Here is an 18,160-nt window from a genome sequence, read left to right as displayed (position 1 = left end):
TAAATAAATAATCTTAAAAAATTTTTTTAAGAAAAGTGGCCAAACCAGTAAGCCCATTGCGGTGCTTGCTGTGTTGCCTTGTGTAGCTGAATCACTGTGATTAGCCACGGTGTATGCAGGTGGTGTTTCCACCTGTTAAAAGCGCGTCACCTCACTGAAGCCTTTTCCCTTCTACTATTTGTGGATTAGGAGCATGAAGACAGGACCACTGTAAATTGTCACTGCGTTTTCATTCCTCTTCTGCAGCTCATGATTATCTCTGTTGTCTATTTTTTCATTGAGACTTTTATATTTCTTGAATAGAGTAATTGTATATAGGGTGATGAATAGAGGATAACTCCTATTATCCTTAATACTTAATAGCACAACTATACTGAAAGCCGGATCATTGTCTTCTACTTTTAAATATAACAAAAGCATTTTATTTTCCTCATATCCAAATAGCACTTCTTAGAATAAAATGTAACTGGCATTATGGTACTTAAACAATTTAAAAAATATCAAGTGTATATTTCTGAGTTACTGACTTTTACTTAGGTACCTTCTGTGCCTTGGTCCTCAATGAAGAACATAGTTGAAATCCATTAAACCTGTAAGTGTGGCCTTTGTTAAGGGGAACTTTATTAATAAAAAGGAGAAAAAAAATCACTTTTCTATATCAGAAGAGGAAACAGTTTTACTATTAGAGCATTTGTGAATATGGAAGAAGTATTTGGTGTAACTAGAAAACCACCTTGTAAAATATGTGGGGAAAAATTATTTCATATATGCTAAAAGCATTAGTTTTGAACTTTGATTAATGAGGAAAACAAATACAGCTTTTAAGAAGTCTGGGAGTTTATTCATGTGTATCTGTTGAGGATTGTAACCACAAAAGCAATTTTCTTGATTTTATAATCTTCAGATCTTTCATGGTAATACTAATTTAAGAACAGTGGAACTGTGTGGTGTTTTTTATATTTTAAGGTAGTGGAAAATAGTTGGGTAATATTCTTTCAGGCAGTAGAAATTAACATTGATTTGATTTTGTTAAAATATATTCACTTATAGTTCTAAAATTGAATTCCCTTTATCTCTGTGTGGTTTCCTTCTCCCCACATCACAGCCACATTTAGGTAACAGGATACAGTTATGATTTCAACCTGACAAAAGTGAATGTTAGAAAAACAGCAGCTATTCATAAATATGCTCGTTTCAGCTCTTCCTTTTCACTTTTATATCGTGTACTTAGAACCTCTAAAAATATTGCTCACACTACTCACTGGCAAGAGAAAATAGAAAAAATAAGAGGAATCAGAAAAATATTAAAAATGCTTTTCCCTCTGGGAACTAACTGATATATAAAAACTGGAATATGGGCTGAATTAGTCTTTTACCTCTAATAAAAAGAGAACTGCTAGTATTTATCAATTCCCCTAAAACCTAGGCATTTGTGGATTAAGTTATATGCCCAAAAGTCCCAAATTTAGAAAGAGAAATTAATCTAATTCATTTGTTGGAATGGGATATAAGAAATGGTCCTAGAATGTGACAAACTGGTTAACTAAAATAATTGAAGGTGGACTCTGGTTTACCATCAGTTATGTGGGTTTTAAACAAAATGACTTTTTTCTGTAGTAGTATAGGATAGAGCACACCAGGGACACCTGGGTGGCTCAGCCGTTGAACATCTGCCTTCCACTCAGGTTCTGATCCCACAGTCCTGGGATCGAGTCCCATATCAGGTTCCCCACAGGGAGCCTGCTTCTCCCTCTGGGTATGTCTCTGCCCCTCTCTCTGTGTCTGTCATGAATAAATAAATAAAATCTAAAAAAAAAAAAAAAAAAAAAAAAAAAAAAAAGGAATAGAGCACACCAGCTCTGCCTCTGTTAAAACTGTGTTAACATCTCAGTTATTTCTGTCATTCTTAGGTAGCAAAATTTGGTATATACTAAAAATTCCTGTTTAATCTTAATTTACTCTAAAGACATGTTGGTAATAGTTTTAATCTTCTCATTGAATATCTTTCTCCATACCACTTATCAGTATCTGGCCTCCCATATATTTTGCTTGTCTTTCTCTCCCCACTGGAATGTAAGCCACATGAGGCCAGGAAGTATATTCTTTTGTTCAGTGCTATATCCTTATCACCCACAACAGTGTTTGACACACAGTAGGTGTTGTCAGAATTCATTGAACAAATAGATGAATCTGAGGCATTAGTCCGTTTTTCTTAGAAAGTACAGTATAAGATATTTTTTTTAAAGTTTGTTTGCTTGTTTACTTTTTTGTAATCTCTCCACCCAATGTGGGGCTCAAACTCAAAACCCTGAGATCTAGAGTCACACGCTCTTCTGACTGAACTGGGCAGGTGCCCCACAGTATGATATATTTTTTGAAGAACGACCTTACTGTGTTTGGGGATCACTGTATTCTCCTTAGCATCTTATTTTCCAGGATAGTAAATAGAAAATACATGAACCGTCATCTCTGTAAATAGTGATTCCATTTCACACCTTGGACTTTTCTTTCAGTATATCCCTAAAATTGGCTTTTCATTTGCCTCTTTTCCTAAAAGCTAGATGTTACAGCAACAACAAAAATCTGGCCATTTGAGGAGTTCAGTTACTTGGACTTCAGTTAATAATAAAAGTTTGAGTGTAGACTGCCAAAATATATTTTTTGATTGTTATTTTCTCAGTCCTCATATATGCTAGAGTATAGTGATGATATTGTGTTATCACCTTGACGGTAAGATAGATGGTATATTATTTGACCAAGGACAGAAGAAAATGGATCAGAATTAAACAGAGTAGAGAAAAAAACACCGTCTACTTGAGGCACTGTGACCACAATGCTATCTGTCAAAAGGAACAGATAGAATGCTTCATTATTTATGGCACACTCAGAGTAGAGGTAAGCTCTGGGCTTGAATTAGGTTAATACTTAGTAACTACCCTTGTTAGATGATCTCTGCCTCGGATAGGCTTTATCTAGAGCTATCTCCTCTCATCACTTTCCTGATGAAAAGTCTTCCGACTTATGCCTAGTCTAAGAAAAGCATCAGGATAAAATTATAGTTGTAATTTTATATGGGATTAACTTTTATCAAACTGAATGCATCAGTGGCTTAAAAAACCCTCCAGCTAAATCGTGTGTCCCTTTGCTCTGCTTTAAAAATAGCACAACTAAAAGACTCTTAAAATAATTAGACAAGAAATGAGTTGGGGATTAGGAAAGGGTTTACATTCTGACAAGATGTGGACCTGCTTATAATAACTCATGTCTCTTTAGATGACTGTGATTTGAGGGGACACCTTTTACCCAAGCTCAAAAATTTGTAAACTGTCCCTCTGAACAAAAAGCTTAATTATCAAAAGACCTTGTTCTCTGAATAAATATTAGCTCATTTAAAGAAGTCAGCCATATTGTGTCTGAAAAGAAGGCAAATTATTTATTTTATCTTTTTTTTTAAAAGATTATTTATTTATGACAGACACACAGAGAGAGAGAGAGAGAGAGAGGCAGAGAGACACAGGCAGAGGGAGAATCAGGCTGCATGCAGGGAGCCCGACATGAGACTTGATCCCGGGACTCCAGGATCACACCCTGGGCCGAAGGTGGCACTAAACCGCTGGGCCACTGGGGCTGCCCATATTTTATCTTTTTTAAAAGAATTTATTTATTTATTCGTGAGATACACACAGAGAGAGGCAGAGACACAGGCAGAGGGAGAAGCAGGCTCCCTGCAGGGAGCCCGATGTGGAACTCGATCCCAGGACCCAGGACCCGGAGATCAGGACCTGAGCCAAGGGCAGATGCTCAACCCCTGAGCCACCCAGGTGCCCCAGAAGACAAGTTTTTAAGTGTAACTTTTGTTTTTACTGTAGTTTTATTCAGCAGGCACAATTATCCACATTTTAGGGAGCAGCTGTGAAAACTTTTAAATAGCTCTGAAGAAATTATTGAATAACTTGATGAAAACGACTGACATGTTCAGAGCAAAATAGGAAAGGGTGAGTGTAAAAGTATCTTGACAGTGGAGAAGTTTCACAAAAAAATCTGTTTAGTGATAATTGAGCATTGATCTAGACAATGCTAGAAGATTCAGTGGTTTAGAGGCTTTTATTGGAGTGAGTTTACTGCAGGTCAGGTCGGCTTGCTTTGTCACTAGTGAGAGTAGACAGAGCTGTGGAGGAAGAGAAGCCACGTGGAGGTAAAGTCTCTTATCGGGGAAAGGTACTGGGAAGTTAGATAAGGAGTGGTGGGAGGCATGAACCAAAAGCCAATAATTAAAGACTGGTTTATGGGGAAACTTTTATTATAGTTAAACCACGCCTGTAAATAAGACAGGACATGCATAACCCAGAAGATTTGGACTCAAAAGAAGACACATGATTCTAGGAAAGTATCCTAGACCAAGAAACAATTGGTAATAATAGTTGAAATTAAAGGCACATGAGGCCTGTCTGTACTAAGGTTTTTATTTCTTTTAAAAGAAGGTTGTACTGTATCCTGACTTTAAATAAAGGAAGAAAGGTGCCTGGGTGGCTTAGTGAGTTAAGCATCTGCCTTTGGCTCAGGTCATGATCTCAGGGTCCTGGGATGGAGCCCCCATTTGGGCTCTGTGCTCAGCTGGGAGTGGGCTTGAAGATTCCCTTTCCCTCAGCCACTCCCTCCACTTGTGCTTGCTCTCTCTCTCTCTCAAATCAGTAAATCTTAAAAAAAAGATAAATAAGGAAAGAAATTTGACCATTATCTGGTCAGTCATATTTTCAAGGAAGAAGCATGCTTGACTCGAGTTTTGTTGTTTTCTCAGTCACACCTGGAGAGATCTTAACTGCTAAGTCAATGCACTCAGAGCAAATCGAACAAGAGTGCTTTTAACTTATGAGCATAGTGATAACTTACAAAGTTCACCACAACTTTCTGAAGAAGGCAGGCTACAGGTTCTTTTCCCTGTGAAGCAATAGACCCAGGCAGAGCAGGGGAGGGGCGGAGCCTCGTGACAGCAGGCCAGCGCTCTTGCCATTACAAGGAGCTGGGGGCTGCTATTGGAATTGCAGGCATACATCAGGGAAATATAAATCAAAACCACAATGAGATACCACCTCACACCAGTGAGAACGGTGAAAATGAACAAGACAGGAAACAACAAATGTTGGAGAGGATGTGGAGAAAGGGGAACCCTCTTGCACTGTTGGTGGGAATGTGAACTGGTGCAGCCACTCTGGAAAACTGTGTGGAGGTTCCTCAAAGAGTTAAAGATAGAGCTACCCTACGACCCAGCAATTGCACTGCTGGGGATTTATCCCAAAGATACAGATGCAGTGAAACAGCAGGACACCTGCACCCCGATGTTTATAGCAGCAATGTCCACAATAGCCAAACTGTGGAAGGAGCCTCGGTGTCCATCGAAAGACGAATGGATAAAGAAGATGTGGTTTATGTATACAATGGAATATTACTCAGCCGTTAGAAACGACAAATACCCACCATTTGCTTTGAAGTGGATGGAACTGGAGGGCATTATGCTGAGTGAAGTAAATCAGTCAGAGAAGGACAAACATTATATGGTCTCATTCATTTGGGGAGTATAAAAAATAGGGAAAGGAGAGAAAATGAGTGGGAAATATCAGTGAGGGTGACAGAACATGAGAGACTCCTAACTCTGGGAAACGAACAAGGGGTAGTGGAAAGGGAGGTGGGCGGGAGGATGGGGTGACTGGGTGGCAGGCAGTGAGGGGGGCACCTGACGGGATGAGCACTGGGTGTTAATGCTATATGTTGGCAAATCGAACTCCAATAAAAAGAATAAAAAAAAAACTGAGCCACACAGTAATATTGTGCAAGATATATTGACAGTTTCCAAACTTATTTTTTATAAATAAAACATGTTTTTTATAAATTAAAAAAAAAAAAAAAAAAGGAATTGCAGGCATAGCCCCTTAGAGAACATCTAAATAACAGCAGGCACTAAAACAGGTACCAAAGGTTGAAATCTTTTTCCTGGTTTTGGAAAATGTGGTTGAACTCAAAAGTGAAATAATGAAACCACAATTAAATTGGCTAAAGTACTGTGAACTTGTATATGCAATAAGTTGTTTTTGTAATCACTTTTGGGAGGTGAAGCAATCTTCATAACTTTGCCTAATAACCAAGACTTAATTCTGTTGCTCAAACAACTGGTTTTAAAAAGATTTATTGGGCAGCCCTGGTGGCTTGGCGGTTTAGTGCCACCTTCGGCCTGGGGCATGATTCTGAGTCCCCTCCGGCTCCCTGCATGGAGCCTGTTCCTCCCTCTGCCTGAGTCTCTGCCTCTCTCGCTCTCTCTCAGTGTCTCTCATGAATAAATAAATAGAATCTTAAAAAAATAAAAAGATTTATTTATTTGGGGGTGGGGAGAGAAAAGGAGCAGGAACAGGGGGCCCGGGATGGGGGTGGCAAAGAGAAAATCCTCAAGTAGACTCCCTGTTGAGTCGGTGTGGTGGGGGTGAGGGGAATGACTGCCTCTGGGCTCAATCCTGGGACCCTGAGATGGTGACTTGAGCTGAAATCAGAAGATTCCTCTGCCTAACTGACGGAACTACCCAAGTGTCCCCTGCAAACAACTATTTTTAATGCCAGTCTTTTTTTTTTTTTTTGTAAGATTTTGTTTATTCATGACAGACACAGAGAGAGGCAGACACACAGGCAGAGGGAGAAACAGGCTCCATGCAGGGAGCCCGACCTGGAACTTCATCCCAGGTCTCCAGAATCATACCTTGGGCTGAAGGCAGTGCTAAACTGAGCCCCCCAGGTGACCCTAAGAATCCATTTCCATGGGTACCTGGGTGGCTCAGTGGTTGAGCATCTGCCTTTGGCTCAGGTCGTGATCCTGAGGCCCAGGGATCAAGTTCTGTTCCCGCTCCCTGCAGGGAGCCTGCTTCTTCCTCTGCTTCTGTCTCTGTGTCTCTCATGAATAAATAAATAAAATCTTAAAAAAAAAAATCCATTTCCAAATTCAAAGTCATAAAGATTTATGTCTGTTCTAAAGAATTTTATGATTTAGTTCTTATATTTAGGTTGTTGATTCGGTTTGATTAATTTTTATATACTCTGAAGTAGGGTCTAACTTCATTCTTTTGCTTTTTTGTTTTTTTTTTTTTTTTTTTTTTTTGAGAGAGAGAAAACGTGCATGTGAGTGGAAGAGGGACAGAGAGAGGTAGAGAATCCCAAGTAGGCTCCATTCCCAGCATGGAGCCCGATGCGGAGCTCAACCCCATCACCCCAAGACTGTGACCCAAGCCAAAATCAAGAGTTGGCTATTCAACTGACTGAACCACCCAAGCACCCCTTTTCTTTTGCATGTTGATCTTCACTTGTCTTAGAACCATTTGTTGAGAGACTGTTCTTTCTCCACCAAATGGTTTGGCACTCTTGCTGAAAATCAGTTGACCATAGATGCACAGGTTTATTTGTGGGCTCAATTTTATAACATTTATCTATGTGTCTCTCGTATACTAGTACCTCACTATTTTTTTTTGTTGTTGTTTTTCCTTTTCTCTTTTTTCTTTTTTTCTTTTTTAGTTGTAGTTCAGTTTGCCAACATATAGCATTAACATCCAGTGCTCATCCCGTCAAGTGCCCCCCTCAGAGCCCATCACCCAGTCACCCAAAACCCCCACCCACCTCTCTTTCCACTACCCCTTGTTCGTCTCCCCGAGTTAGGAGTCTCTCATGTTCTGTCACCCTCACTGATATTTCCCACTCATTTTCTCTCCTTTCCTCTATAATCCCTTTCACTATTTTTTATATTCCCCAAATGAATGAGACCATATAATGTTTGTCCTTCTCCAAATGACTTATTTCACTCAGCATAATACCCTCCAGTTCCATCCACGTCAAAGCAAATGGTGGGTATTTGTCATTTCTAATGGCTGAGTAATATTCCATCGTATATAGACCATATCTTCTTTATCCATTCGTCTTTCGATGGACACCGAGGCTCCTTCCACAGTTTAGCTATTGTGGACATTGCTGCTATCAACATTGGGGTGCAGGTGTCCTGCTGTTTCACTGCATCTGTATCTTTGGGGTAAATCCCCAGCAATGCAATTGCTGGGTCATAGGGCAGTTCTATCTTTAACTCTTTGAGGAACCTCCACACAGTTTTCCAGAGTGGCTGTACCAGTTCACATTCCCACCAGCAGTGCAAGAGGGTTCCCCTTTCTCCACATCCTGGGTACCTGGGTGGCTCAGCAGTTGAATGTCTGCCTTTGACTCAGGGTGTGATCCCAAAGTCATGGGATCGAGTTCCACATCAAGCTTCTGCATGGAGCCTGCTTCTCTCTCTGCCTATTTCTTTGCCTCTTTCTGTGTGTCTCTCTTGAATAAATAGTATCTTAAAAAAAAAAAAAAAAGACCCCTTGTAATTCCATATAAACTCAAGAATTATCTTTCTCTGAAAAAAGAATAGGGATAGCATTTGAATCTGTAGATCACTTTAGATAGTTTTGCCATCTTACAATATTAAGCATTCTAATTTATAAGCACAGGAGGTCTTTTCATTTATTTTTTTTTTTATTCATTCATGAAAGACATAGAGAGGCAGAGACATAGGCAGAGGGAGAAGCAGGTTCCATGGAGGAAGCCTGATGTTGGACTTGATCCTGGTACTCCGGGATCATGCCCTGAGCCAAAGCCAGACACTCAACCACTGAACCACAGAGGCATCCCTCATTTAATTTTTTTCAACAGTGAAGAGGCACTTGGCTGGCTTAGTCAGTAGAGCATGTGACTTTTGATCTTAGGGTCACAAGTTGAAGCTCCAAGTTGGACATGGAGCCTACTTAGAAAAATACTAATTTTCTTTCAGTCATGTTTTGTAATGTTCAGTATACAAGTTTTTTCACCTCACTGGTTAAATTTATTTCTAGATTTTAATTCTTTTGGATGCTATTTTATATGAAATTGTTTTTTGAATTCCTTTTTAAATTTCCAATTCCTGGTGTGCAGAATCTGTACTGATATGTGCATGCTGATCTTGAACCCTACAACTTTGCTGAGTTTATTAGTGCTAGTCTTTTTTTTTTTTTTTTTTTTTTTTTGTGAGGGTCTTTCGGGGAGTTTAAAAAAATGTATAGGATCATGTTTCATGTGCATGGAGATAGTTTTACTTCTTCCTTTCCAATTCAGATGCCTTTATTTCATTTTCCTACTTAATTGCTCTGGCTAGAATTTCCAGTACAGTATTGAATACAGTGGTGAACATGGGCATACTTGTCTTGTTCCTGATCTTAGGGGGAAAACTTTCAGTCTTTCACTATTGAGGATGTTCGCTGTGGGTTCTTTATAAATGCTTTTGATGTTGTGAAGTTCTTTTTTTCTTCTTTTTAATAAATTTATTTTTTATTGGTGTTCCATTTGCCAACATACAGAATAACACCCAGTGCTCATCCCATCAAGTGCTCCCCTCAGTGCCCGTCACCCATTCACCCCCACCCCCTGCCCTCCTCCCCTTCCACCACCCCTAGTTCGTTTCCCAGAGTTAGGAGTCTTTATGTTCTGTCTCCCTTTCTGATATTTCCCACACATTTCTTCTCCCTTCCCTTATATTCCCTTTCACTATTATTTATATTCCCCAAATGAACGAGAACATATAATGTTTGTCCTTCTCCGATTGACTTACTTCACTCAGCATAATACCCTCCAGTTCCATCCACGTTGAAGCAAATGGTGGGTATTTGTCGTTTCTAATGGCTGAGTAATATTCCATTGTATACATAAACCACATCTTCTTTATCCATTCATCTTTATTTTTTTTTATTTTTTTTTTATTTTTTTTATTTATTTATGATAGTCACAGAGAGAGAGAGAGAGAGAGAGGCAGAGACACAGGCAGAGGGAGAAGCAGGCTCCATGCACCGGGAGCCCGATGTGGGATTCGATCCCGGGTCTCCAGGATCGCGCCCTGGGCCAAAGGCAGGCGCCAAACCGCTGCGCCACCCAGGGATCCCTCCATTCATCTTTAGATGGACACCGAGGCTCCTTCCACAGTTTGGCTATTGTGGACATTGCTGCTATAAACATCGGGTGCAGGTGTCCCGGCGTTTCATCGCATCTGTATCTTTGGGGTAAATCCCCAACAGTGCAATTGCTGGGTCGTAGGGCAGGTCTATTTATAACTCTTTGAGGAACCTCCACACTGATGTTGTGAAGTTCTTTTGTATTACTAGATTTCTGAGTATTTTTACCAAAAGAAGGTGTTAATTTTTTTTTTTTTTTAAGATTTTATTTATTCATGAGAGACACACAGAGAGAGGCAGAGACACAGGCAGAGGGAGAAGCAGGCTTCACGCAGGGAGCCCGATGCAGAACTCGATCCCGGTACTCCGGGATCATGCCCTGAGCTGAAGGCAAGCGCTCAACCACCAAGCCACCCAGGCGTCCCATAAAAGGGTGTTAAATTTTATCAAATGTTTTTTCTGTTAGTTCAGAGGATTATGTATTTTCTTCATATTAACAATATGTTACATTGATTTTTTTTTTTTAAGATTTTGTTTATTTATTTATAGAGACACAGAGAGAGAATGAGAGGCAGAGACACAGGCAGAGGGAGAAGCAGGCTCCATGCAGAGAGCCTGATGCGGGACTCGGGACTCGATCCAGGGTCTCCAGGATCACGCCCCAGGCTGCAGGCGGCACCAAACCGCTGCGCCACCGGAGCTGCCCTACATTGATTCTTTTGTATATTGAACCTCTCTTGCATTTCTGGTATAAATCCCACCTGCTCATGGTGTATGACCCTTTTGATATGCTGTTGGATTCAGTCTGCAACTATTGCATCTATATCTATAAAAGATATTATATTAGTCTATAGTTTTCTGATGGTGTCTTTTGTCTGTTTGGGATATCAGAATAATGCTGGACTATAGATGAGGTAGAGAGTATTCTCTTGTCCTCTTTGATCCCCCCCCCCCCCCCCACACACACACTGTTTTTTCGATGAATTTTAAGTTATTTTGGAAAGTTAATTATCCAGATGCTCAAGATTGTTATCTGAGACAAAGCCCCCAAAATGGACTTGCACAGAAAATTCTATGCCTGATGAGAATTAAATACAACATTTTTGCTCAAACTCTCCCTATCCATTTTAGAAACAAACTATATTATAGCATCAAATTTCATGCAGATGTTATTTCTTTTTTTTTTTTTTTTTTAAGATTTTTATTTATTCATGAGACACAGAGAGAGAGAGAGAGGCAGAGACATAGGCAGAAAGAGAAGCAGGCTCCGTGCAGGGAGCCCAATGTGGGACTTGATTCCTGGTCTCCAGAATCATGCCCTGGGCTGAAGGCGGTGCTAAACCGCTGAGCCACCCGGGCTGCCCAGATGTTGTAATTTCATTATGTATGTGTAGAAATTCTATGGAAGCATTGAATTTAAGCATTATGATGTTAGGAGATTTTAGTTACCCATGTGTATGCAAATATTTCTAGTAGCAATTTTAGAAATATAATATTTCTTTGGAGGCATTTAGCCATGTATAAACTTGGTTTTGGCTAGCTTAACCTACTTCAGAGAATAGAACTTGAGGGGCACCTGGGTGGCTCAGTTGAGCATCTGCCTTTGGCTCAGGTCGTGATCCTGGAGTCCTGGGAAACGAGTTACTGCATTGGTATATAGTAAACGTTCAAATGTTTCGTTCATATGTGATGGCTTGGGTCGTCACTAAGAAGAAGCAAGAGAATATTCATTCTTTCAACAGATTTTACTGAATTCCTGCACCATTCTGTTTGGTTATAAAGGGGAAATGGACACATTCTTCACTTTTGTTGAATTTATTCCCTTGTAAAAAAATTGTAAGGTAAAATGAATATCAAGGGCATGTTTGTATAATTACTCTTTTTCCTTGTAAATTAAAATTGATGTTTTATTTGAATAAAGATTACGAGTTAAAGAAATAGCTTGGATATTACTATTTCTCGTTTTATTATTGTGCTAAAGCTGTATTTTCCATTACAGTGCCACTAGATGCTTGCAGCTATTTAATTTAAGTCAATTAAAATTAAATAACATTAAAAATTTAGTTCCTTGGCTACACTAAACCACATTCTAGGTGCCTGATAGCCACATGCAGCCATGGCTGCTATATCAGAGATAGAATATTTCCATCATCGTAGAAATTTCTTTTCGGCAGTGTTACTCTAGAGTCTAGAACAAAGCAAGGAATTTTTCCAGTTGCCTTGATCTGTAAACTGATTTTGAGGTAAATATTAGCAATGGCCCAAGACTGTCATTTCAGTGCTTAAGTGCATTAATAACCTTTCAGGGTGACCAAGCCCAGAGCTAGTATCGATTTACCTGAACGGTTTCATTACACAGCAAGTGAGATCTAAATGCTAATATCTGGGCAGTTTTTTAAACCTTCTAGAAATAAACTTAAGTTATCTTATTGCTTAATATGTGGGTTTTTGTATATGTGTATGTATGTGAAAATTTATGTCCATGCTCCATAGTATTATGATTGCAATTAAAGTTGTATCTAGGGGATCCCTGGGTGGCTCAGCGGTTTAGCGCCTGCCTTTGGCCCAGGGCGTGATCCTGGAGTCCCGCGTCGGGCTCCTGGCTCGGGCTCCTGGCATGGAGCCTGCTTCTCCCTCCTCCTGTGTCTCTGCCTCCCCCCCCATGTCTATCATGAATAAATAGAAATAAATAAATCTTAAAAAGAAAAGTTGTATCTAATAAACTTTTGGGGGCAAAGAAGAGTTGCAGTTGCACCTGTATTTCTGGAATTTACAATATTTACATGAAATTATTTATAGAAGCCGAATTCAAGAGTAGTGAAAAGTTGTATTAACACCATCTAATTAGTATTTTAAGTATAACCCCAATTATACTTTTAAAAATATCAATTATAAATTTAGTATTTTGATAATTTTAAAACTAAACATTTGTTCAGTAGATGGTTTTTTGTTGTTGTTAAAAACTCTGTAAAGTGGTATAACAACACCTGATACATTCTGATGTTGAGGCTGTGAATGCATTTTTCTGTGCAGCATTCAAGAAACAGTCTGCAAGAGTAGTTGCTTTGTTGCCTCTTTTTCCTGCATGTGAGTACCTAGATCTATGTATGTATAGAGAGGTCTTGCCTCTGTTCTTTCCTTCAGGTTTTGTTATTGTCCCTTTTTGAGAAGAGAAGCAGTAAGAGGCTGCTGTCACGTGGTCCCAGGTCGTGGGTCAGAACAATTAGAAGGCCAGACACCCCCTTATACATTTCTGCCTCTTTCAGTGACTTTCCTTCTTTCTAGATCACTTATTTCAGTCTCTGGTACCACAACAAGCAAAATCAGCGCCGGTGGGTGGATTTGGAGAAACCTCTCAAGAAGCAGCTGGATAAATATGCCTCGGAACCTACTGTCTATTTTGGAGTGGTGTTTTATGTGCCTTCAGTATCCCAACTGCAACAGGAGATTACCAGGTAAGAAATCACATGCCCTTTGTTGTTTAGGAAATAATCTTACAAGGCTAAGAAAGCAACTTGGAGGTTAAAGTCAGGAGGCTCCTGCACACAAATTTAGCCACATTATCACCTGGAGGTTCTGGCTCGTGGCTCATCATAGTATTTTCCTGCATGTTACCTGAGTTACGGTTTCACTAGGCACGAAAGAGTGATGACAAGTGAAGATGATGTTTTTCTCCTGACTGTGAACTCGTCTTGTAGTTATGTCTTCTTCACAGTTTTTGTTGGTTTGTTTCTGACCTTTGTAACACCAAAAGGAGAAAGGAGATTTTAAAAAGGCGCAGGGTCTGTATTCCTATATCGGTGAACCGTGCAGAAGGGTTCTTAGGGATCTATGTCCTGTAGATAGTTGGGAAGGTGAGTGCGTTTAGGATAGAAGAGGGGGCCAGTAAGTGCACTTAGAGGAAAGGGAAGATCTTATTAAGTAGCAGGGTAGAGGAACTAAATGAGGGTATTTTTTTCCCCTTGAAGACAAAATGAAAAACAAGGAATAAAGTAAGGAATAAAATCTGAATCCGTGGGTGAGTCTGCCTTTCAAGTTCTCCCAAATCCACCACTACCTTATCTTTTGAATCCTATTTAACATTACTTTTCAGCCAAGCTGGACTACTTCCAGCGCCCTGAATGTGCCGCAGGCCTTTTCATCTTTGGGTCCTAGAGCTTTCTTAGGTCCTGGAATCCTATTCATCTTCTGAATGTAAGTTCAGAAGGCACCTCCTCCACACAGTGTGTGTGATCCCTGGGCTGGAATGAGCTTTGCCTTACCCAGACCAGCCTACAGTTTGCTTGTACTTGTGTTAAGATGGAAGGTGTTACAACCTTTCATGATATTTTGTGTACATATCTTATCTTTTTCTTGGATTTTAAACCTATGTTTTCTTTAGCTTTACCTTTTGCACAGTATCTTACACAGTGCCCTGGAGATAGTAAGAACCTGGTAGTGCCCTGTGTTTGTGTAATGTTCTTTTTGAGTACTGAGTTTGCCAGTTAACTCTTGGAAGAAGATAGAAAACCAAAGATGCGAGAATCAGGTAGTAGGGTAAATAGGCACCGACTGTAAAACTGATCTACGATAAAAACTGATCTTAAAACTGACAAGAGAAGTAGAACCCAGAAGGAAAAATAGCAACATGACTAACTCACTTATTTAAACATTCACTGAAGGTATAATGCTACCACATAAGAACTATATTGGTTACTGTGGGAGATGAATCTACAAGTGAATAGGCTTTAATCCTACCCTAGAGGAGTTACTCAGAATCTGGGGGAACTGAAAGGCTATGTAAATAAACAATTACAGTATATTATGATGATAAATGCTTAAGTTAACACACTAGATTCCTAGGGGTGGGGCGTGGGGGAACTAGAACAGGGAAGGTAAAAAAGTTGAATTTTCACTCAGATTTTAGAAAGAATTTTCTTTTCTTTTCTTTTCTTTTCTTTTCTTTTTTTCTTTTCTTCTTTTTTTTTCTTTTAAGATTTTATATATTCATGAGAGAGAGACAGGGAGAAGCAGGCTCCACGCAGGGAGCCTGATGTGGGACTTGATCCCAAGATTCCAGGATCACACCCTGGGTCGAAGGCAGGTGCTAAACTGCTGAGCCACCCAGGAAGCCCCTAGAAAGAATTTTCTAGTTAGAGGGAATAGCTTGTGCAGGAGAGAGATTGAATGTCACTGATGTTTTCAGAAAATTTCAGGTATTCCCTACAGAAAGGAGAGGAGATTTGAAAAATAGGAATGTCCTAGTCATAAAATCATGGTATAATGACTTCTTGGGGAAAGACATTTTCGAATTTTAAAGGAATGGATAGATGACATTTGTATTTTACCAACTTCAGCCATCATGGAAGGCAGCTTAGGGGTGGCAAGACTATCTGGTTAAGAGACCAGTTCGGGATGGATAGGCCATAATGTAGACATTAGTCTAGAACGTGGACCTGAACAAAGGCATTAGCCATAGGAAGGACTGAGGGAGAAGGGGCCTGGTAGATGCAGTCAGTAGGGTTGCACGTTGATTAGATAAAGAGAACCCGACAGAGGGGGATCCCTGAATGGCTCAGCAGTTTGGCGCCTGCCTTTGGCCCAGGGCGCGATCCTGGAGTCCCGGGATTGAGTCCCGCGTCAGGCCCCTGGCATGGAGCCTGCTTCTCCCTCCTCCTGTGTCTCTGCCTCTCTCTCTTTCTCTCTCTCTCTCTCTGTCTGTCTATCATAAATAATAAATAAATCTTAAAAAAAAAAAAGAGAACCCGACAGAGCAGTTGTACCAGTAGGGATTAAGTTTGGCTACATGTAACACAGAACCCTGAATATCTTTCATTTCTTAAGGGAAGTCCAGAGGTCAGCTATGCAGAGCTTATACTGTCCCACAAAGTCTTCAGGGACCCATACTCTTTCTCACTGTTCTACCCTCTTCAGCATGTTCTTTCCATTCACTAGGGAATCTCGTCAAAAAATTCTGGAGAAGTTCTGACTATCACATTCGTATTCCAGGCAGCAAAAGGGTAAAACTGATTTTACTCTCCCGTCACCTTCCTTTAAGAGGCCTTTCTTAGTTTCTCAGTCACACTAGTCACATTTTAAGTACTCAGTAGCCACACGAGGCTGATGGCTACTGTATTCGACAGCATAGATAGGCATCCTTTTTATCACTGCAGAAAGTTCTGTTGGACAACACTACTCTAAACCTAACCGTTCACAGGAAAAATTGAAGAGTAGATGGACATGTTAAGTGACCGTACTAGAGTGCAATCAGACAAATCCAGAATATAGGAAATTCTATGTGGCTCATCATAACATTTTATGTATGTATGTATGTATGTATGTATGTATTTATTTTACAACATTTAAATAAATTTTTCTTTTTAAAATTGAGACATGAATGTCAGTCAAATGTGATCTGTGGACATTCTTTAGATCCTGATATTTATTTATTTATTTTTATAAGATTTTATTTGACAGAGAGAAAGGGAGAGAGCACAAGCAGAGGGAGTGGTAGGGAGATGGAGAAGTAGACTCCCCACTGAGCAGGAACCCTGATGTGGGGCTCAATCTCAGGACCCTCAGATCATGACCTGAACCAGAGACAGATGCTTAAGAGACTGAGCCATCCAGGTGCCCCTAGATCCTGATTAAAAGAAAACCCAAAGGGATCCCTGGGTGGCGCAGTGGTTTAGCGCCTGCCTTTGACCCAGGGCGCGATCCTGGAGACCCGGGATCGAATCCCACGTCAGGCTCCCGGTGCATGGAGCCTGCTTCTCTCTCTGCCTGTGTCTCTGCCTCTCTCTCTGTGTCTATCATGAATAAATAAATAAAATCTTTAAAAAAAAAAAAAAAGAAAAAAGAAAACCCAAAAAACTGTAAAGATACATTTTTGAAGGATGCCTGACTGGCTCAGTCGGTAGAGCATGTGACTCTTGATCTTGGGGTTGTGAGTTTAAGCCCCACGTTGAGTGTAGAGATTATTTAAAAATAAAATCTTTAGGGGTGCCTGGGTGGCTTACTTAGTTATGTGTCTGCCTTTGGCTCAGGTGTCATGATCCCAGAGTCCTGGGATTGAGCCCCGTGTTAGGATCCTTGCTGAGTCGGAAGTCTGCTTCTCCCTCTCCCTCCTTTTGCTCCTCCCCACCCTCGTGCTTTCTTTCTCTTTCTCTCTCTTTCAAATAAATGAGTAAGCTCTTTAAAAATAAATAAAGATTTTCAAAAAAAATACATTGTTGAGGCAATCACAAAAATTGTACATGGACCAGGTATTGGGTAACATTAGGGAATTATTGCTCATTTTGTTGGGTGTGTTAAAAATTGTGTGTGTGTTAAGCTGACCTTATAGGGATATACACTAAAGTATTTGTAGGTGCTGTGATATGATATCTGGGATTTGATCTAAAGCAGTTGGGTGGGAAAGGGGAGAGAGTCAAGGAAATGGGATGGATCAAGTTGATGACTGAGGCTTCATGATATGGATATGTGGGTTTCCTGGACTTGTTCTCTATATGTTTCAAAAGTTCCGTAATAAAACTTAAAAAATAAAAATGCCAATCCTTCCACAGTGGCCTTCTGATACTAGCCTAAGAAAAATAAATGAAGGAAAAAGAGTATACCTCTTTATATATTATTTGAAATTTCTGTTGGGCCAAATGAGGCAACCTAATTTATTATAATTATTTAATGTAATATTTCTTTGTAAAAATATTTTATATTAGAAAATTGATAAATTGGTATAAGATTTAGATTTTAAAAATCTATTTAGTTTTTTTTTTTTTTTTTAAGATTTTATTTATTTATTCATGAGAGACACAGGCAGAGGGAGAAGCAGGGAGCCTGACGTGGGACTCGATCCCAGGTCTCCAGGATCACACCCTGGGCTGAAGGCGGTGCTAAACCGCTGAGCCACCCGGGCTGCCCTGGAATGGTTATTTAGAATTAAGATGTGCAGTTTCTTGAATTCAGAACTGTTTGTAAGGAATGAAAATTTACATGTTCCATTTTATTACTGCATTTTTAAAAATTATTCTTTTTGTAACAAACACTGAAAAAACATATTTGTAAACCATCCTTAGTCTCATCAGCATATTATAGTTTTAGCAAAAAGTGTTAACAGAAAGTGGTAATACCCTTTAAGTAAAATTTCTTGATCTTTTCCTTTTAAGTAGATACTTAAATATATAATACACATATAC

General features: G+C 39.7%; 1 protein-coding gene across 2 annotated transcripts in view; it reads left to right on the top strand.

Moving 5' to 3' along the window:
• Positions 1–18,160, top strand: part of PTPN21 (protein tyrosine phosphatase non-receptor type 21) — a 79,805-nt gene that overhangs the window by 18,512 nt on the left and 43,133 nt on the right. For both annotated transcript variants that reach the window (XM_077910279.1, XM_077910280.1), the window contains one exon: positions 13,272–13,441. In XM_077910279.1, the coding sequence (XP_077766405.1) occupies positions 13,272–13,441 (170 nt within the window). The remainder of the gene's footprint in view (positions 1–13,271; positions 13,442–18,160) is intronic.

The sequence above is a fragment of the Canis aureus genome, chromosome 9 (assembly GCF_053574225.1).
Source record: "Canis aureus isolate CA01 chromosome 9, VMU_Caureus_v.1.0, whole genome shotgun sequence".
Taxonomy (NCBI): Eukaryota; Metazoa; Chordata; class Mammalia; order Carnivora; family Canidae; genus Canis; species Canis aureus.
Note: the sequence above shows the minus strand (reverse complement) of the source record. Positions and strands in the feature narration are given on the sequence as shown.